The 24040-nt window shown below is 35.9% G+C and overlaps 1 protein-coding gene across 1 annotated transcript in view; it reads right to left on the bottom strand.

Annotated features, from left to right (window-relative positions):
• The window catches only part of LOC145249762 (photoreceptor-specific nuclear receptor-like), a 446605-nt gene that overhangs the window by 256564 nt on the left and 166001 nt on the right, over positions 1-24040 (bottom strand). The window contains exon 3 of the mRNA XM_080111683.1: positions 14236-14339. Within this exon, the coding sequence (XP_079967809.1) occupies positions 14236-14339 (104 nt within the window). The remainder of the gene's footprint in view (positions 1-14235; positions 14340-24040) is intronic.

A 24040-nucleotide genomic window follows, 5' to 3' on the forward strand; every position in this document is an offset into this window, starting at 1 on the left:
AATATTGGAAACATGGAGACTGGAACTGACAGCTGGAGGACAACATCTGACTGATATAAGAATGCAGAGAGGCATCTTCTAAGGAGACTCACTATCACCACTACTGTTTATCATAGCCATTATGCCAATCAACTGCATACTGAGCAAATGTAATGCCGGACACAAATTTACAGACACAGAATAAAGAAGAACCCACCTTATGTATATGGATGACCTGAAGCTGTTTGCTAACAGCAACAAGGAATTGGAGAAATTGATAAACACAATCAAAATATTCAGCCAGGACATTAGAATGGAATTTCGAATGGAAAAATCTGCACTACAAGCGATGAGAAAAGGAACACTAGGGATGGAACTTCCTAACCAAAAGAAGGTGAGAGCAAAAATGACGCTTACAAATATCTACAGGCGCTGGAAAAATGACGCTTACAAATATCTACAGGTGCTGGAATCTACAGAAATGAAAACTAAAATTGGGAAAAAGTACCTGAGAAAAACGAGGAAACTGTTAGAAATAAAGCTGTACAGTATAAATTTAATTAAGAGAATAAACACATTGGAAGTACCGCTAATAACTACTCTAGACCGACCATAGGATGGCGTAAAGAAAAAATTAAACACGTTCACCAGATGACGAGTAAACTATTTACAATTAAGGCAATACACTCAAAAGACTATACTGATCCACTGTATATGAAAATGAGCGAAGGAGGAAGAAGACTGCAGAAAGCACAAAAAAATTGAAACGTGCAGAGCATTGAAATATTGATCACTGCAAGAGATATAACTAAGAGCACCAATGTGAACCCAGACACCAAAACATAAAAGTGGGAAGAGAAAGAGCTTCGTTGACGATTCATCAGAATAATAAAAGAGGAGATCTATGAAAGCACTTGGATGTGGCTAAGAAAATGACACATGAACAAAGAAACAGAATCCCTACTGACAGCTCCACATAACAGCGCAATTCGAACTAACAACATTAAATTTAAAATAGATAAAACACAAGAAAACATTAAATTTAGACTCTGTGGGTAAAGAGACGAAACAGTAAAGCATATAATAAGTAAATGCAGCAAACTAGCCCAAAAGGAATATAAGGACAGACATGAGTACGTGAGGAAGGCAGTGCACTAGGAACTCTGTAGATGACTACACCTTGAACATACTGATGAATGGTTCAAATACAGGAAACAAAAACAACAAAATCCTTTGAGACATAAGGATACAAACAGATAAACTCATCCAAGCAAAAAGGCGGAAGGAAAGAAACTGCTAAATTGTAGATTTGGCCGTCTCAGCAGACCACTGGGTGAAAATCAAAGAGACAGAAAAACGAAACAAATATGCGTAACATACTAGAGAACTTAAAGGAATACGGAATCTGAAGAAATTCAATATAATACCAATAATTGTAAGAGTACTGGGGAAAGCCCCTCCCCCCCCCCAAAAAAAAAAATTAGGAAAAAAGACCAAGTGAAATCGTAATCGACGGGAAGACTGAGATATTGCAACAAAAGGTAATGATGAAAACAGCTGGATTCTTAAAGAAAACCCTCGAGTGAAGAAACCACCTGGGCGACAAATTCCAACTGGACATATAGAAACTACAACAGAAGTAAAACAAAAAGACGCAACCAAAGGAACTGGTACACAAAAAGTAAAATTTGTACATTTCCCCTTCCCCTCTGCTCCCCTTTTCTCTGTCCTTCTTTCTCTCCCTCCTCTTTTTCTCCTTTCTTCTTCCCCTCAAAAACTAGCATCCACACGACTGGCACTGCACCACATAATCGAAGGATGGAAAGATCGATGAGAAAGCACTAACCAGACCTCCACTGGATGAGTGCGAAGAAGACTGGGGGCTTGGAGAGGGCCTCTTGCGACTAAAATTCCAGAGAAGACCAATGGCTGCTACCAAAAAGAAACAATCAATGGTAAACGGTTGTTGCGATAACACAAATTGTAACGTTGCCGTTACAGGCAAACAAAAGGAAAGAAATGAATAAAAATCCGGGACGGCATTTTTTTAACAAATATTTGTTATTACCGTTACGTTCCTGTCTTGAAACCACTTAAAAGTCTCTCGCCATCGTCCATCTCGTCCAGTGTACATTTTTTCTTCTTCACCAGACCGCATGCCGACTACAGCTAGCTCATTCGCGTTCTCGGCTTTTTATGTCCATTTTCTTGATGCGGACTTTGCTTCTGTCAAGCAGGTGGTGTCTTCTTTTTTTCTCTTTCTTCAGACGCCAGTTCGCGCATACTTCCCATTTTGCAATAGCGTGTTTTTTCAGCTACTGCTGCTGTTGCTGCTGCTAATCTCTTTGCAAGCCAGCCATCCTAAGCTGCTGATGATTTTTTCCCGGGTGCTTTTACGCACTATGTTACAAAATCAATTTGCAAATGCTATCGAAAAAGGTGGTGAGTATTCGAAATCTGGGGAGACTTGTTTTCTCTCAGACTCCAGGGAACACCACAATGAAAAGATAAGGATACTTTGTAGTTTCGTTGGCAAAAAGAATATCTTCAAAGATATATCACAGTTTATGAAGATTCGAAGGAAATCAATGAGGAAAATTTCTTTTATTGCATTTTCTACTTCAAATAAGGCACAGTACCACTTTGATGTAGGGTGCTCCAATCTGGCAACTAAATTGCAGGGATATTATGTAGGGAGTTGAGCAGCAAGATATACGTTCACATTACACTTGAACTTCTGCATGTCAGTACAGTCAGGGAAGAAAGGATCTCAAAGGGAATTCCAAAGTCTAGTCCTAATAGAGTAGAAGACTGTTTTTACATCTAGTGATTTCTACTGTGTAGGGGTGGAACTTTTGTGCTTGTCGGGTTTGTCGGGGGTATTTACGTCGAAGGGGGGGCAAGGGTTTGTAGTTCGTCGAAGCACCTACCATTAAGATACTTGTAAAACAGGCAGAAAGAGGCAAGATTTCGTCGATAGGGTATTGATTGACGCTTATCTTATAGTACAGGACCTATTAGGTTGGCGATTCCATTTAAAACCCTATCCAAGAGGAAGAGACTTGTAGCAGATGCAACAGCATAAATGTGAGAACAATACATATATGGAAGAATCGTGGCCTTGCAGATGTACACGATGCTCTCAAGTATAAGTGACTTTCTAGCACGGTAGAGAGAGCCCACCTTCTTTGCAGCAGCCTTGGCAATGCCCTCAATGTACTTTCCAACTCATAATAGTAGATGCTTTCAATAAGTTTCGAGATATTTGTTGTACAGGATTTAAAATTGTCGTAGACTCTTGAAAATTCAATATCTTATTGCAATACATCTTATGAGATGACTGATCAATATTTATGATTTCAGATTCAACTGAACAACTAAAGCAGGAATTGGAATACACCCTACTAAAGCCTCATTGTCACATCTGGTCAATTTAAAAAATGCAATCTAGAGGTGAGGATTCTTTAGAAGAACGATATGCAAATAAAGAATTTCATGGATAATGACCGTCGTGCGTCTTTAGAAATTATTATTGCACAATTTGATGTCGTGTGAGAATTGTACACGCATTTATTTGCGACGAACTGAAGATGCGCGAATTCACTAGTTCCCAAGTCCACTTATTAAATCAGAATGGGCATCAAGACAGTTACTCACCCTCCCTATAGTTAATACCTTGCTACTTATGACTTTTGCTTTACAAGAGGTTTATGCAGGGTTAGTTTTATTAGAGGTTTAAGAAAGGTTAGCTTTGCTAGAGATTTAAGCAAGGTAAGTTTTGCTAGAAATTTAAGCGGGGTTAGTTTTGCTAGAGGTTTAAGCAAGGTTGGTTTTACTAGAGGTTTAAGCAAGGTTAGATTTGCTAGAGGTTTAAGCAAGGTTAGATTTGCTAGAGGTTTAAGCAAGGTTAGTTTTACTAGAGGTTTAAGCGAGGTTAGTTTTACTAGAGGTTTAAGCGAGGTTAGTTTTACTAGAGGTTTAAGCGAGGTTAGTTTTACTAGAGGTTTAAGCGAGGTGAGTTTTACTAGAATTTTAAGCGAGGTGTGTTTTACTAGAGGTTTAAGCGAGGTTAGTTTTACTAGAGGTTTAAGCGAGGTGAGTTTTACTAGAATTTTAAGCGAGGTTAGTTTTACTAGAGGTTTAAGCGAGGTTAGTTTTACGAGAGGTTTAAGCGAAGTTAGTTTTACTAGAGGTTTAAGCAAGGTTAGTTTTACTAGAGGTTTAAGCGAGGTGAGTTTTACTAGAATTTTAAGCGAGGTGTGTTTTACTAGAGGTTTAAGCGAGGTTAGTTTTACTAGAGGTTTAAGCGAGGTTAGTTTTACTAGAGGTTTAAGCGAGGTTAGTTTTTCCTAATGGCTAAGAGACTGTCATTATGAGACAATTGGGAGGATAAAAGAGGTGTGACGATATGCTCACACAAAAGAACTTTCCTGGGGTCTTCCAGAAGTTGTTGGAATGAAACAAGTGCATTGCAATCGGAGGAGATTACTTCGAGGGGGGTACAGTTTCGTCAGTGTATTATGAATAATAACGCCCATACGAAAAAAGTGTGCAAACTTATTGAATATAATTTTCGTGGCGTATATAAAAGAAAGTCGACGCAAGCACTTCAGCAGATGTTCACCATGCGCGTGATCGCATTAAATGCCACTCATTGTCACGAATTAATTGGCCAGCTTGGAAAAACTTTTGATGGAGCAATAAACCGGCCGAGGTGGTTGATCTGTGGAGGCCATTGGGCCAAACAAGCTCTCAACCAATGCTTTAAGTCACGACATTTCAATGTGATCTCAAGTTTATCGGCCTTTTTTGTAGGGCGTTATAAAATATCATTTTTCCTTCTTTTTTATGCATAAATATTTTATGGCGAATCAGCTTACAATTTTCTTTCTTTTCTTGAATAACGGATATGTCGCAAGGGCCCTTCATAGACCGTAGCTTTAATTTTGTATAGATTCAGTCAATCGTATCAATATATATATATATATATATATATATATATATATATATATATATACATTGATACGACTGACTGAATCTATATATACATATATATAAATGTTTGACATTATATATCTTTGTGTAGATAATAATTTTTCTATATAAAAGGGAACTAATACGTTTCTATTTATTGTACAAAAGAACTGCAGTTATATTCTTTAATTACATATGCGTGCAATACATCTGAAACACGCAAATATATACTAGCATAGCTATCCGGCGTTGCCCAGGGCTAAGTAAAACCAAAATAGATGCTAAATAGTGTAGTGATATTAATGCTGTTAAAGCATTACTAAAACAGATCCAACTAATTCTGGAACAAAAATCTATTGTTTTTTTTTATATAATCGAACTATATATATATATATATATATATATATATATATATATATATATATATATATATATATATATGTATAAGGAATGAAAAAATACCAGCGGTGGTTGACGTTATGTTTTGAGAAAAATAGAAAAACCGAATGAAATTATTAAAATAATCAACGTTTCGTCCTTATTTCAGAGGACATCTTCAGGATAATTGAAATAAAAATGTAATACGCACACATATGTTTGTCCTTCCCAACATGGGTAGGATTCAAAAACTGTCTTTTTCGCACGATCTATGACTTTTTCTTTTCTTACATTTTTATTTCAATTATCCTGAAGATGTCCTCTGAAATAAGGACGAAACGTTGATTATTTTAATAATTTCATTCGGTTTTTCTATTTTTCTCAAAACACACACACACATATATATATATATATATATATATATATATATATATATATATATATATATATATATATATATATTGAGCAAAAAGATTAATAATTGTAAATTATGAATCACTTTCAAAAGGAAAAACAAACAAAATCAACTTGAGTGTACGATCGTTTCGGAAACGATATTCATTTTATTAAAATTGTCAATAATTATTGTCAATAATTATTGACAATAATTATTGACAATAATAATTGACAATAATTATTGGCAATAATTGTCAAAGGTTTTGTCTTGGAATGAAATCTCCTCATCAGCAAAAAAAAATAAGCGGAGTGGGTGGAGAAGTTTAAGACATCAAAATTAAAGTAGCATTTTTGTAGTAAGGCGGATATTCCTTATTGAGGTTCATTAGAAAATTTGTTTAAAGTTCAGTCAGTATATCTTTGGACATGCTGCTGTATCTTGTCTCGGAGACAATATATATATATATATATATATATATATATATATATATATATAGAGAGAGAGAGAGAGAGAGAGAGAGAGAGATCAGTCAACACCTAAACTTTCAGTCTTGTGAAGTGGCTTGGTTAGGGTTAGTAAAAATACTCTTGGAATAATTCAGTCTATTTAAAGCAGTTCTAAATTAGTAAAACTAGCACCTAACCACATATTATAACACCGTAGTGTTTAAATTATATATATATATATATATATATATATATAGAGAGAGAGAGAGAGAGAAAGAGAGAGAGAGAGAAAGAGAGAGAGAGAGATCTTCTTAGCCTTGTTAAGTGATTAAGGTTACGGTTAGCGTTAGTAAAAATATTCTTGGAATAATTCAGTCCATTTTTTATGCGTTTCGTTCATTTGTGAACAGGATTGGAATATAGGAATTTTCGTTATTTACAAACAAATCCTTGTATAAAGAAAATGATTTTATTAGACGAAATAAACACCGTATTCGCATTCAACACAAAAATAAACAATTAAAAATGGCACAAATTTGTGCATTTCTACATATACATTACTACGCAATGAATGAATATACACACATATACATTACTACGCAATGAATGAATATACACACAACAAAAATACACACAGATAAAATAAGATACATCTATAAACAGTCAATACTTAACGAATACAATACATATGCTAAGGACGTTCCAAATGTAAACTTTTTTTATTCCGTCTGAGATAATCAGATGAGGATACAAATTGCATTGTAATGATGACTAAACTTATGCATTCATAACATCAAAATTTAATTTCTCTGTTGCAGATATCGACGGTGTGAGGCTCGAAGAAAGCGACTCTTATCATAGACGTGCAGCAGAAGCAGACACGCGTCAGTGAATTCCTTTATGTAAAAAAAAATCGAATCGATCAACAATCACCGGCACTTGTTGATCGTTTACGAAACTGTTGCATTCATGTTAGCACAAATAGGAGATGGGTTTGTCGATTTCAGATTGGCTACTGAGATGTAGGTGATAAAAAAGCGCTCCGGACGTTTTAAGACCGAGGCATCGTTTATCGCTGACAAAATGTGCATTGCAAATGGCGGTAACTATGTGGAAATATAAGTTCTGAAGTAAATAAGGTCGCTCGTTTTAATTGTGCTACTCTCGTCTTCGTAGCTCATCAACGATTTAAATTTTTAGTTGAAAATTAGGATGTCTCACTTTTGGAACGACCGTCGCATATAAACAATGAAATACACATAAAAATTGTAATGTTTTAAAAATATTTTACCATTACACACGTTTTATGAAAATTTCTTTTTTTTTTTTTTTACAATTAACTTTCATCAGAGGAGATAAGTCAGAGTTTAAAAAGACTTAAACAAGAAAGGTTATATATTTCACAAAAGTGGCAAAAATATCAAAAACTTCATCTTAAAATAACGAAATCTTTCGACAGAAAATCTAATTTATAAAACTAATGTGTGTCTGTTTGTTTGTATCTCTGTCTCTGTTTTTTCAAAGTGGATCTCTATCAGGCGGGTCAAATTGTTGCATTTTTTGTGGAGCGTTTTATTATGGGTTTTTAGCCAGTAAAAAAAAACATCAAGCAAGAAAGTAAGCCTATACGGTCAACAGTTTTATAATGATTAATATATATATATATATATATATATATATATATATATATATATTAATAAAAGAAAATATGACTAATATGACTAATTATCCCCACTTACATTATGTAATTACACAAACAACATTCGAAATATAAACCGTGGCGTCTTTAAATCAAAAGTACGCTAACGGAAATAATTTATTGCACGGGCGTCCCCCGCTTTTTAAAATTCATCATTAAATAAGGTAAAAAGCTATAGCAAACATATATATGAGTATTTTAACCATAGTTCCTAATTTCAAAAGGCGAAAATTTAAAAGGTAAATTTTTGTACCTATATTTTTATGTATATACCTGTATACCTATGTATATGTATGTATGTGTCTATTTTTCATATATATGCATGTATATATTTGTAATGTTGTACTTAAAGCAAATTTATAATTTAAATACAAATCTATATTGTACTCTATTTCTTTTCTATCTCTATTCCATATTAATTTTCTTATCAATTTTAAATCCAGACCTTTTATTTCAATTTTTTCAGATACATCTGCCTTACTTTTAATGCTAGGTTTATTTATGGTGTCTTTTAAATTTAATAAAAACCCTTCAAAATTTGATGACGAGGAGACCTTGCTTATTAAAAAACTATATGTAATAATTATTGTCCGTAACTTGATGTCTACCACAATAAAAAGCACTGTTTTCCGAAACGATCGTACAGATAATTGATTTTGTTGTTGTCCCTTCTTGTGAAACGGATTTTTAATTTAATTATAATTTTATTTTAAATATTAAATTATCAATCACATTACTTAATATATATATATATATATATATATATATATATATATATATATATATATATATATATATATACTAGCATGGGTGCCCGGCGTTGCCCGAGTATTTGGAAGTGTATGTTGAGCAAAAAAGAAAAAGCGGTCAACTTTTTTTTAATTTGACCCCTATTTTGACCCCTTAAAATTTATAGTTTCGGGCTCAAATTACTTTATTAAGTTAGATCTAAGTTCAAGAAACCTATATCTAAAATTTCAAGTGTCTAGACCCAAAATTGTCGGAGGAGTTTGGTAGAGTTTTTAAAGGTCAAATCGTTGAAATTTGACCCCTTAACAGCCAAATTTCTGGCTGACACCCGTCACATCGATTTTCCTAAATCTCAGTACCCGGTATTTAAAATTTCGAGTCTATAGACTAAAAATTGACAGAGTGATTGCGTAGGAAAATGTACACAGACATACAGACAGACAGACAGACAGACACACAGACAGACAGACAGACAGACACGTTCACTTATATATATATAAAGCTGGCCGGCGCTGCCCAATAGTAGGATACGTTTGAATATGATATTTAACTTCATACAGATGACGTATTTATGATTATAGAGAACATTCTGTAACGATTACATTGGCCTTCGGGACAAGATCAAAGTGTAGCATCTGTTCCGACTGATACTGCAAGCTATGACTAGCAAAGACCAGATGTGGGGGCAACCCCACATGCCTGACCTTTAACCAGCTCCCATTTCCCACCTCTCGGGAGCTGGTCCCCTTTTTCCCTTCCCCCTCCCTTCACTCCTCACATTAAAAATCGGCCTTGTGCCTAATTTGCTCGGTGGGGGAGCAAATAAATACCATCTGTTCTTCAGATGCTGCACTTCTATTTCTTGTTCTCTTTCGGTGGAGGAGAAATCCTTCACGACGGAGACAATTTTTATTTTTGTACCTTTTCTCCACGTTAAAAAACGACCCTGGTGTCTAACTCTGTCCCGTGGGGAGGCATAGTAAATAGGTACATTAAGACTTATATATAGTAGTGAGATCAAAGCTAATATATATATATATATATATATATATATATATATATATATATATATATATATATATATATATATATATATATATATTAGTAGCCTGGCAAAGCCACAGGGAGACGACCAAGCAAAAACCTCAAGCAAAATTCATTCCAAAGCAGCAACAATGAAGCTTTCTTGCAGGACCCTATATATACGAATGTAGGAAACTTTGGGCATAATTTATTATTTTTAAACTATAGGTTCTTCTTTACCATCTGTCAAAAAAAAAAATTAACCATAGTATAGTATTATATAATCTTCGAAAAGCTTACAAATTTTCATGTAGTTTCATCCCATAGAACCAAATATGTGAGCATTTCAATATTCAATTATAGTACCAATATACCACGTTTTAGGCACTTTTATAAGTTCCAAATCTCAGCGATAATTTATCAGAATTCAACAAATGAAAGCTTGTTAGAAAATGTAATGACCTGAATTGTGTAAAGGGATATGTGACATTTGCTCTTAAAGTAGACCATTATATATATATATATATATATATATATATATATATATATATATATATATATACACATATATATATATATATATATATACATATATATATATATATATATATATATATATATATATCTTCTATAATATAAAGCTAAACGTGTGTGTGAGTGTGTGTATGTGTGTGTGGTCACGAACAGGTTCCTATATGGTTGATTATTTTAAAAAACTGATTACATATAATAATAGAAGATGGATCGAAACACATGAATGGATATGTTTGATCTAGCAGAACGGTAGTTCATAAAAATTGTTGGGTCTGCGTACGCGCCTGTCCCCCAAAATATGGAAATAAAAAATTAAAAAATTAAAAAAAAAAAAACGTTTACAAGTGTTTTTGATATAGATGTACACAAGAATACTTTGATAAGTATGTTTTAACTTAAATAGGAATGGTATAATAAAATTGTGGGGTCTGCGCTCGCGCCTCGCCTCCATAGAATAGATAGGCACAAACTTTAATAAAGACTTTTCATATCTATCTGCGTAAGTATACTTTGATAATTATGTTTCAGTTTGACGAAACATGGTATAATAAAATTATGGGGTGTTTGTTCGCGCCTGACTTCCATAGAATGGAAATATGTCACAAAGTTAAACAAGGTTTTTTATATATAGATCCACAGAATATTGTGATAAGTGTTTCAGTGTGAACAGGTATGGTATAATAAATTATGGGATTTATCTATTTTTACTTTCATCATATTTTGCTTTGGTTTTGATACCCCCAAATTCTAAGCTATCTCTTTACAACCCTTCCTTTTCATAACGTATCATACTTTCATAAATCAGTTCATTTTCTGTAGGCTGTTTTTGAACCCAGTCAACGACGGTTACTTTTGCTAGTATATATATATATATATATATATATATATATATATATATATATATATGATGGCTGCATTTTTCTGTAATCACCCTTTACTGGGGAGATTACGTCTTCAGACAATAAACGGGTGATTACAGAAACATGTAGGCACATATGTAGCCATCAATGTTTGTATAAATAAATTTCATGTACCTGCTATGTTTACTTATTGAGCACTTTTTGGTAGGCATATTTTGTTTCATTGGATGTACTTCTAGGAAACTGAAGTCTACTGCCACAGTATATATAGATATATGTGTGTGTGTGTGTGTTTGTGTGTGTGTATGTGTGTGTATAGAGTTAGTTATATACACACACATACATATATATATATATATATATATATATATATATATATATATATAGGAGAGTGAATAATTACTACTTACTTAAGTACTACCTAGCTCTACCTATGTATTGAGCACAGTTGAAATTAATACTGAAAATTTGGGCAGAAAATTATATTAATTTATGTGATTAAATGAAGTAGTCATATATATATATATATATATATATATACGTTTTTTTATTACCGTATCTTTCTGTTAAGTTACATTATTGTTTCAGCTACCCGGCCGTTTTTTTGGCCGTCTGTAGCTTCCTCAGACTTTTACAGAAACGTTTTCTGTAAAAGTCTGAGGAAGCTACAGACGGCCAAAAAAACGGCCGGGTAGCTGAAACAATAATGCAACTTAACAGAAAGATACGGTAATAAAAAATAAAAACGCATATCTGCTCTTCAACAGTATTGAGCACTTTCTTCAGTTTTTATTAATTACCATTTCCACTAAATATATATATGCATGTGTGTGTGTATGTGTGTGTGTGTCTGAGAGAGTGTGTAGATGTGTTCGCGCGCGTGCGCGTGTGTATGTATGTATGTGAGTGCGTTTCCTTAAAACAAATATACGTTTGCGTTTCTAAATTTTTGGAGATGAGGATTATTTCGTATTGTTTGGATTCATCGGACTACTGTTCTCATCTTGTGTGATTTACATTGACAGTCAAAATTAGAGCAGTAGTTCGATTAATCCAAATGATACAAAAATATACGTTTATAATGTATATAATTAATAAGGTTATGTTAAAATTGCAACGGTTTATTATGCTCAGTGAAAATGGAGTTACACTTATATATATATATACAGTGATGATCATATTTATTGGCACGGTAAAATAAAAGTTAGATTTTGTCTAATAAATTCTAAAAAAGGGATTAAATTAAAGAAAATAACAAAGTATATTATGTATTTTTAACTGGCCTTTGCGATGCAGCAATCGGATTTTAGAAAAAATAAATAACAAAGGAACAACAAACATAATTGCAAAAAACCCTTGTTCAAAATTATTGGCACGATTTATTTAATAATCAATTGTATAGCCTTTGGCCTTGATTACCTTCCTCAGTCGCTTTTCATAGTTTACAACCAAGTTGTTGCACTCTTCAGTAGTAATTCTAGCCCACTCTTCCTGACAATAATCCTCCAATTGAATAAGATTCTTGGGCTTCCTTTGCATTACCCTCAATTTTAATGTTCTCCATAAATTTTCAATTGGATTAAGGTCTGGGCTTTGTGATGGCCACTCCAAAACATTAATATGATTGTCCTCAAGCCATTTCTTAGTCAGTTTAGCCGAATGCTTTGGGTCATTATCTTGCATGAACCACCAAGGACGACCAAGTGAGACCTCTTTAGCAGAGTCTTTCAGGTTTTCATCCAATATTTTAACATAATCTTCCTTTTTGATGCTACCTGTGACCTTAACAAGTCGCCCTGGTCCAGAGGCAGCAAAGGATCCCCAAAACATCAAACTGCCTCCATCGTGCTTCACTGTGGGTATGGTGTTCTTAGGCAGGAAAGCTTCGCCAGATTTTCTGTAAATATAAGACACTTTATTATGGCCAAATAACTCTATTTTCGTTTCGTCAGTCCATAGAACACGTTTCCAGAATGCAACATCTTTATCAATATGACGTTTTGCAAAGGCTAGCCTTGCTTTCAGGTGCATAGGCTTCAATAAGGGAGTCTTTCTCGGACGACATGCTTTTAAACCAGCTCTCTTCAAAACTCTACCAACTGTATGTCGAGATACATTCACTCCAGAGGTGCTCTGTTCATCAACAATCTCCCCAACAGAGATCCTTGGGTTTTGTTTTACTTGTCGAACAATTTTCCGTTCATCTCTTGGGGAAAGAATCCTTTTTCTCCCTCTACCCTCTAAACTCATAACGTGGCCTTGCGATTTGAACTTGTTTATTATGGCTCTAACAGTGGATTTGGGAAGGTTTAGCTTCTTTGAAATCTTATCATAGCACTCCCCATTGGTATGGCATGCTACAACAAGCTTCCTGACGTCTTCGCTGTGTTCCTTAGTTTTAACCATGGCGATTGAAAATTATAATTTAGTCACTTATAATAGTTTAAATAAATCGCTATCTAAAAATTATCTGAAAAAAATTATTCACTGAATTAGCGTTAAACAAGCATAATATGGCTATAAAAAAGTTCAGAAAGCACATAAACCGGAAATTGATTGATATTATACTGCTACTAAAAGAAAAACAAAGCCGTGCCAATAATTTTGAACAAGGGTTTTTTGCAATTATGTTTGTTGTTCCTTTGTTATTTATTTTTTCTAAAATCCGATTGCTGTATCGGAAAGGCCAGTTAAAAATACATAATATACTTTGTTATTTTCTTTAATTTAATCCCTTTTTTAGAATGTATTAGACAAAATTTAACTTTTATTTTACCGTGCCAATAAATATGATCATCACTGTATATATATATATATCCACCCGCCCGAATACACACACAGCCTCACATACATATATGCACGTTTATACACAGAGACAAAACTGAAGCAAGCAAGCAAAGACACCCCGACGGTCCACAGAATTATAATTATTAAGTTTGTATATATTCAAAATATTTCCACTAAGATCGTCGGCTGAATACAATTCTTGCTGCAGTTCAACTATATTTTTCCAAAAATTTACCGATTTCATTGAAGGCACATTCTCTGTTCATTTCTAGTTAAACTTTAACTTCACTCGTCTGATGTTCGTCTTTTTAAAGCTCCAATTGTTTTTCGGTTCCAGCGATTCACCAAACCGGAAGCGACTTTTATTTTTGATTGGTTGTGAAGGACAGAAATAGATTCCCTACTTACCATCTTTGTTCATTCCCATTTGAAGGCATTTTTTCAATCTACAGGCTTGGCACTGATTCCGGTGCGCCTTGTCTACAGTACACAGACCTGTGCCCGCTTGACATCTGAAAGAATAACAACAACACATTAAGTTTAACCTTCACTCCTGATCTGAAATGGAACACGTACATCAAGTCTGTTGCCAAGGTCGCTGCAAAAATGGTGTGATCCTTCTACCGCTCCAGAAGATATCTCACTACTTATGCAATTCTCTATCTATATAAAAGCCAAGTACGTCCAAGGATGGAATACTGTTGCCATATCTGGGCAGGAGCTGCTAAAAACAGCCTATCCTGCCTTGACAGAGTACAAAATAGACTTCGTGGCTTAGTGGGGGATGCCTTTTTCTCTACCCTGCATTCTCTCTCCCACAGAAGAGACGTTGCGAGGCTGTCCTGGTTTTATCGTTATTTCCATGGCAGGTGCTCGTCTGAACTCCAATCTCTGGTCCCCCCTCGCCAATCTTTCACGAAAAACACCCGTCTAGCTGAATCCACTGTGAAAAATTTCCCCCACTCTATATCTGTGCCTAAATCAAAACGCGGATTCCATGAACAAAGCTTCTTTCTTAGAACTGCACGCCTGTGGAACTCTGTTCCGTCTGCCTGCTTCCCACCGGACTACAACTTGGATGTCTTCAAGTCTAATGTTAACACATTCCTAATGAACCGCCCTCTTAAGTAAACACTTCAGCAAATCTCCACACTAACGTAATGTACTTGCAATAACCCTTATCCCTGAGTGTCTTCCGGGCCTTGACAAGTGGTGATCACTGTGTAAAAAAAAAAAGTATTAACACCCCAACTCAAAAGAGTAATATAATCATAGGATTAACGATGCGCCAGAAAGTATATATATATATATATATAGATAGATAGATAGATAGATAGATAAATATATAACTACTTAATTTACTCACATAAAATTAATATACGAAAGTATAGATTTATGCGTAAACTCAATACGTAGGTAGAGCTAGTTAGTAAGTTATAAAATGTATATGGCGATTAAGCTACACTGAATATTCCGCTTATAAACCTGAAGAGTCCTAGAGTGGATGAAACGCGGAATATTCATTGTAGCTTAATCGCCATATACATTTTATAACTTACTATATAAAGGAAGAGGGTAAAAAGTTAAGGATACACGTGTTTGCCTATACGGCCACGAATGCTTATGACGTCATGACGTTGCAAAATAATCTTTTTAAACAGTTTTTTTTTTATTTTGCGTGCGTGACTTACGAAAACAGCTACTCGAAAACTGTACCTCCTTCCAAAAACTGTACCTCCACCACAAAATCTTTTTTTTTTCTAATTTTTCATATTATGCATCCGAGACATCGCTCTTTTAGATGGTACCGGTTTCGAGATAGTCGGACGAGGCTGAAAAAAGGTTTTAGCAGATATAATAACACACAAACATGATGACTTTCCTGTCTATATTAGAAGAAAGCGTCTTCTCAGTTCAAGATAAAAATAAACGACAATCACTTTTGGCAGTAAACGAAGCTTTGCCTCATCCGTATTCGGCTTTTTTTTTCCGTCTAATATTCCTATCACTAAACCGGGTCAACTTTTCAACACAAAACCCTTCGCCAATTACCGCCATTTTCTATCCTCTCTTCTGCTTACTTTGCGCACACGCGCGTGTTCATTTCTAGCCTTTACGCGGGCTCCGCCTCATCCGCCATTTTGTCTTCTCAAACGTCATTTTTCTTCATTCCTGCTACCGTCATCCATCTGTCCGACTTGTAGACAATCACGTCTTGCTCCTCATATTCGCAACTTTTATTGTTTATTCTCTTCTCCATTATGTTTCTTCAATTTTTATTTTCTTAGTTGACTCTTCTGTTCAAAAACGCCATTTAAAAAAACGAAACAAACAACAAATAATTTCTTCATTAAACAAAAAATCGGTTCTAGTCCAGAATTCAACCTAATTTTTAAAAATACAGTAAAAAATATTTATGAAGTACGTACCCGTCACGGAACTAACATTTCATATTCCAAAAATCAGTTAAATTGACCAAGTAGTTATATTTTCGACTAAGAAAATAAAATTTTATGAGGAAGGGGAAATGGTGTCTCGCTTCGCTTTTTTAAAAAATTCAACAAATGCACAGAAATTACATTCAGCCACGTAAGGGTTTTGATTTACTAGTAATTCCTAAAATTGTGAAAGAATATTTGCTATACTGTTGCCATATCTGGGCAGGAGCTGCCAAAAACAGCCTATCATGCCTTGACAGAGTACAAAATAGACTTCGTGGTTTAGTGGGGGGATGCCCTTTTCTCTACCCTGCATTCTCTCTCTCACAGAAGAGACGTTGCGAGGCTGTCCTGGTTTTATCGTTATTTCCATGGCAGGTGCTCGTCTGAACTCCAATCTCTGGTCCCCCCTCGCCAATCTTTCACGAAAAACACCCGTCTAGCTGAATCCACTGTGAAAAATTTCCCCCACTCTATATCTGTGCCTAAATCAAAACGCGTATTTCATGAACAAAGCTTCTTTCTTAGAACTGCACGCCTGTGGAACTCTGTTCCGTCTGCCTGCTTCCCTCCGGACTACAACTTGGATGTCTTCAAGTCTAATGTTAACAAATTCCTAATGAACCGCCCCCTTAAGTAAACACTTCATCAAATCTCCTCACTAACGTAATGTACTTGCAATAACCCTTATCCCTGAGTGGCTTCCGGGCCTTGATAAGTGATCACTGTGTAAAAAATATATATATATATATATATAAAAATAAACAACTTTATTTTTTATTTGCAACTTTATTTCCGTGATTTTTGGAATATGATATTTTCCTCAGTGACAGGTATGTATATCAGAAGATATTTTATGTGTATGTTTTTTTTTAATTCTGGACGAGAACTGATTTTGTTGCTTAGTTTTAAGCAAACAAAAAATAACAAATGCAAGGTGGTAAGTCAGGCGACAAATGGAGGCAGTAGATATGCTAAAAAGAATATTAAGTAGACCAAGACTAGATTTTAGGAGCATTGCGGAGCCTCTAATTGTAGAAAAAAAAACATTTAATGCCTTTAAAATTTCGGCGATGCAAGGGAGATAATCCTCTATCGATGTTTATCAAAATTGGCTCACCTTTATTTATTATTGGAAACTATAACCATAAAATATAGACTAACACACAGAATACGAAAATGTTTTAGGAGCCAGTAACTTTTCTCTTTTCTTTTTCCAAAACAACAACATACCTTAGGATGGCCGAAGTACAACCCGATCGAAATGTTGCACAAATAACACTCAAGATGAGAACAATAGTCCGATCAAAACAATTAATAAAACAACAACAACAACAAACAATTTTGCACATTGGTTATTAAAGAGAGTGAGAGAGATCTGGAGAGTGGGGAGAGAAGAGAGAGGGGCTGAAACGCGCTAGATGAATAAGTAGACAAAGAACGAGGAAAAAAGAAATATATTGATAAGGAGAGAGGGGGGAAGGAGGCATCAAGTGGGCCACCAGTGCCCGTCTCATTGCTGATCTCATTAACGGTTAAGTCGGCGAGCAGCCAAACGACTGTAATTGCATCGTCTAATTTCATTGCGCTAGGCAGATGATGGCAGTTAGTGAACCGTCAAAGCCCACAATTCAACCCCACCGTCAACCGCCATCCATCCACACAGACGCAGAACTTCTCTCCCTATCAGATCTCCCTCAGACGTACTCATCACTGACCCTGCACTAAGTGCGTTAGCTGTGGGGGAGGTCTATAAGTGACAGTGGGTGCCAATAAGTGGCAATTGTGTGAGGAACATGGAAAGAAACACAACTTTTTTTATACAAACTAGTACATCATACACACATTAATTGATATATCTATATATATATCTATATATCTATATATCTCTCTCTCTCTCTCTCTCTCTATATATATATATATATATATATATATATATATATATATATATATATATATATATATATATATTGTTCTAACAAAAACCAAGACTTCAAAGAATGAGTTGATAGCAACAAATATTGTATTTCACCGTTAGTTACAATTGTTTCATGACTATTCGGACAAATCCAAACATTATGCTGTTTGAACATTTTCACAAGAACAGTCTTTCTTCAGACTTATTAAGTAACATAATCCTAGACCTAAGCTAACATAAATAAAATAAATAAAAAGGGTAAGACTAAAACCACATTATCTCCTCCCTAACTAGCCCTCTTACAATCATAGACGCTTACACTGCATGAACTTCACTCACCCCTTTTATCCATTAACAATTAAATAGCATGTCCCTAAATCACTTTGAGGAGTGTAACTAATCAGCAGAGATTTAACCCCCACAAACTAACCCAGTAACACTAACTAACCACGCGGGGTCGCATAAATACCTGGATTAGAACCTAGGCGCGGAGAAAACCCTCTCGGTGCTGATGGACCCAGTAGGTCTTCCCAGATCATCCGTTTAGGAGAAGGAAAACTCTGAAACTAAACCAAAGGGGAGAGAGGCCTCTTCAGTCTTGGATGACAACCTTCCTAGAGCTGGTGACTCAAGCAAATTCACCGGTTTGCAAACCTAAATTGCTTAAGGAGTAGATAGGCTCTGTCTATCGTCCGGCTTCCATACTCCTTCTTTGCCTATTAGTCAAGCGCAGAGACACTATCTCAGTGATTCGACAGAAACACCCAGCGGTAGATCTTGTTTCCTGGCTAGGGCAACGAACGCCGTTTTTCCCCATTCCCAGCACGCCCCACTCCTAAAACTGAACATTTAGGAGTGCTTGAGTATGAGATATGCTTGAGCAATTAGATTGGGTTGACCTTCTTCTAATGGGTTGAGGGTACCGGATTGACAGTTCCTGGCTGCTGTTCCCGACTGGTAGTACAGGAGCCCTAACTCTTTGGTAGCGCTTAGAGCGGCTGCTCCATCAACAGTTGAATAATATCGGGTTGTTTGTAGTGCCATGACGCACATGGAAAGGGACCCTGCACTCATCCCCGGTGGGCTTTCTTGAGGCCACAATCCTAATTGGAGAAAGGTCAGCTGATGGTCTACTTGTGATGCATGTCTGAAGCTCTGCATAACCTCTTGTTTAGCTCCCCCTTACCTAAACCGAAACTCTTAAAAAAAATATGACGACAGTACAATTTAAAAATAAGCTTAAACCAAGCTTAGGGACAAAGAAATTCAACTTGCTTCCTCCCTTGAGGCTCTGATTCACAAATATCCGTGGGCTAAGAACTAATTTAGCTGATGTTGAAGCATTTCTCTTAACAAATACCCCGGATATCTTAACACTAAGTGAGACTAACCTACACTCCTCCATTCCCTCTAACCACTTTAACATGCCTGGATATCTCCCACTCTGCCGTAAGGACTCTGACAGACATATGCACGGACTTGGAGTTTACATTCGTAATACCCTTCCCTTGACTAGAGAAACAAACCTAGAAACACATGATCAAGCCTTTATGTACTTTAGACTAAATATGCAACACAATATTAGCTACTATTATTTTCTCTACCGCTCTCCCTCGACTTAGGACTGCACCATCATAAACAAAGTATCTGACAGCATAGACACAGCACTGTCCCTTGACACTAGCGCACAAATACATTTATTTGGTGACTTTAATGTCCACCACAAAAACTGGCTTGGATTCTCTACTTACACAGATGCAGCGGACAACACAACTCATAGCTTCACTATATCTCACTCCCTATCACAAATTGTTACGTTTCCAACCCGTTTCCCTGACCAGGAAGAACAACACGCATCACTTCTAGATCTGTTTTTGACCACAGTTCCCGATTACTGCATAACGAAGGCCCACAGCCCACTCGGGAACGCTGATCATGCAGTGATAATGGTTGAAATCGCCCTAAACTCTAGACCCAAAACTGAAGAGCCAGTGCTCAAAACAACGAGATATTATAAAAAGGCTGACTGGGAAGCCATCAGGGAACTAATTAGAGATGCCCCATGGAAAAATATTTTCTCTCTCCCTGCTGAACAATGTGCAAACGAGACCACTGACTGGTTCAAAACTGCAATCGAAGCGCATGTTCACATGCGGAAATTTTATAGTAAGCCCCACTCTCCCCAATGGTTTACGTCGACTTGTGCAACTGCCATTGCTTAAAAGCAGCATGCATACCGTAGGTTTAACCGACATAAGTCCAATTAAAACAGACTGAAGTATATAGAAGCTAGAAATAACGTTAAGAAAGAAATAGCGACAGCTAAGAGAGAATTTACGGAAACCACTAAAAAGCGCATCGAAGCACAAAAACTAGGAACTCGAGACTTCTGGAAAATCTACAGCAGTGTAGTAAATAATGGGCAATCAACAATTCCCCCACTACCCAACAATCACGAGGCTGTCTCCTCAGCAACCGACAAGGCTAACATGCTTGCCAGTCGATTTGCCTCAAACTCCACACTGGACCCTTCCAACCAACCACTACCTGACTTTCCTATGCGAACAGACGCGACGCTAGACGATCTGAAAACCACCCCTGCTCAGGTGCATGCTATCATAAAAAACCTTGACACTTCAAAAGCAGGTTGACCCGATCTTATCCCAGCTGTGCTATTAAAAAAGTGCTCAGCCGAAGTAGCTCCAGTTCTCTCCAAACTCTACAACAATGCCTTAATGAAGATTACTTTCCGGGCTGTTGGAAAGCTGCTTCTGCTGGAAAACTGTTGTACACATATTCAAGAATTCTGGCGAAAGAACTGACCCATCAAATTATCGCACCATTAGCCTCCTCCCACTTTTTGCCAAAATATTTGAGACTTTAATTAACCATGCTCTAGTCCGTCACCTTACAGATGCTAAAACTTCTGACTGACAAAAATATGGATTTAGACAAGCCCGTTCCACAGCAGACATCCTAACTGTAATCTCTGAACGTATATACCATTCACTGGACAAAGCGGCGGAGGGAAGAGCGGTAGCTCTAGATATATCTAAGGCTTTTGACAGGGTATGGCATGAGGGTCTCCTCAGGAAAATTAGATCATACGGTATCACTGGTAGAATACTTAACATAATTAAATCCTTCTTAGATAAGAGAAAAATCCAGGTTGTCCTCGACGGTCGTACATCTAAACAATATGATATAAATGCGGGGGTGTCCCAGGGTTCTATCCTTGGACCTCTATTGTTCCTGATATTCATAAATGACCTCCCCGACAAAATTGCCTCTGAGATGGGCATATATGCTGATGACACTACACTCTATGGCAGGAACGACAGGAAGACGAATGAACACATTTCTAAAGAAATGGCAGAAACACTAGAGGAAGACCTCCAATCTGTGATGGAATGGGGACAAAGGTGGTTGGTCGCGTTCAATGCTGCCAAGACTAAACTAGTTTCATTCAATAATTACAAGAAACCCTCTCTACCACCTATAGCAATGACCAACGACTCTTTATCTGAGAGTCCATCTTTCAAACTCCTTGGCCTAACGTTCACAGGAAACATGAGTTGGAACAATTACATTGAAGGCATTGCCAGGGCCGCTGCAAGAAAGGTGGGTTCTCTCTACCGTGCTAGAAAACTACTAACACCAGAAAGTATCCTGTACCTCTATAAGGCCACCATTCGCCCATGTATGGAGTATTGCTGTCACATCTGGGCTGGTGCATCTGCTACTAGTCTCTCGCTCCTTGACAAGGTTCAAAAGAGAGTCGCAAACCTGTTAGGCCCTGAACTGGCATCTAAGCTTCAGCCTCTGTCCCATCGACGAAATGTTGCATCCCTCTGCTTTTTCTACAAATATTTTAGTGGTGAATGCTCTGACGAACTGCAATCACTTATGCCCCCACGACATGAGCACCCTCGACAAACCCGACAGGCTGCTAAATCCCACCCCCACACTGTAGAGATCCTTAGACGTAAAAGATCTTTTTATTCCAATAGTTTCTTCCCCAGAACCGCTAGAATCTGGAATTCCATTCCAGGTCCCTGCTTCCCCAACAGTACTGACGTGCAGAAGTTCAAGTGTGACGTGAACCGACATCTTGCTGCCCAAATCCCTACATAGTACCCATGTAGTTGTTGCTCCTGATAGTAACCCCCCTACACCAAAGTGGCAATTTGCCTTGTTTGGGGTGAAAATTTAATAAAAAAATTAAAAAATTAAAAAAAAACACTTTAACAATAAAACATTATGGAAACCATTTCCCTTATAAGGAAAAGAAAACAATAGAAAATGTTTTACCTATATCGCATCCTTGCAAAGTATTTTTTAAAGATTTATATATTTACCTATTTTCGTACCGCCATTAAAAAAAATTTCAAACAAAATATAACAATGATACCACTAATTACCTATGTCAATTTAATAGGTTTTATTAATACTATTCCTTAATTTCTTATAGTAAATTTCTTTATTTCTTTATTTAATTTAAATTATGACTGAATTACTATTACTGAATTATATAAACCCGGTAAAATTCGGAATACTACAAATAAGACTATAGCACCCGAAAAATCACTAGATTGCCACGAATAACAGGGACGTCATTAGCCTGATGAAAACAAGTTTACGACCTGAACCTGCTGAGCTACTCCGTGTGGTTATACGTCGAAAACATCACCAACATGACCTCACACAAAACCAAAACCAGCCTGATCGCTGCTATCCGCCAAGTATTCTCCGAGCCCCCGACGGTGCTTGTGGAAAAGGTATGCTCCCAGTTCCGGACCCGTATCGAGGTGGTTATTGAGGATAAAGTAGGCTATATTGAATAGTTGTAAGCTCTACTGCATAATCAAGTTAACTGAATTGATTTTTTTTCAATAAAGGTTTTAAAATAAAGCTGTAGTGTTGTGTGTATATATATACACATATATATGCATATACATAAACATACATACACACACACATATATATGTGAGTTTGTGTGTGCGTGTGTGTATGTATGTTTATGTATATACATATATATGTGTATATATATACACACATCACTACAGTTTTATTTTAAAACGTTTATTGAAAAAAAATCAATTCAGTTAACTCGATTATATATATATATATACATATATATATATATTATATATATTATATATATATTGTAGTGTTTTGTTCTTTACTACGACAACTTTATCGTTCCATTCTCTAAATTAAATCCCAATATTTGCATGCTATTTTGTTTTAACACATTCGATTTTACGTTTCCACTAAATCGCCGTCCGTATTAAAAATATATATTTTCTTTATTTTTCTCGGCAGCCATTTTTTTTCCTGTTCCACTCACTCTATCAGCGTCCAATTTCAATGGCGAGAAAACGAGTTATGAGCGGCAGTTTCTGCCGTTAATTCTTTAAAAGACAAAATTGTTTCCAAGCTTCTTAACTCAATTTGTTGGTGTATGGGTGCGGGGGTATTAATTGAGACACTTTTAATCAGGAATCTTTTCTTTCTTTTTTTTTTTTAATTTTTAAATCGTTTTTCTTTGTTTTTGTTTTTTCCTTTTAATGTTGTTTAGTATTATTTTTTTTACGTTTGTGTTTCTAGCCATTTTTTTTTTTTTTTGTCAATGCTTTTTTCTTTTCGATTTTTTTAAAACTTTCAACGAATTAATCTTTCTTTCTGTTAAAACAATTGTCTTTCGTATATCTACTCCTTCGTTGCTCCGGGACTTCTTATTTTCTTTGCTTTGGACGTTTTCGTTTATATTTTCTGCTTTTCTTTTCTTTCTTTTCTTTCCTCGTTTCTTTTTTTCTTTCTATCTTTGCTGGTTTTTGATAGCTTTCCAACCTTT

This window comes from Euprymna scolopes, chromosome 28, assembly GCF_053919585.1.
Source record: "Euprymna scolopes isolate OS-2025 chromosome 28, ASM5391958v1, whole genome shotgun sequence".
Taxonomy (NCBI): domain Eukaryota; kingdom Metazoa; phylum Mollusca; class Cephalopoda; order Sepiida; family Sepiolidae; genus Euprymna; species Euprymna scolopes.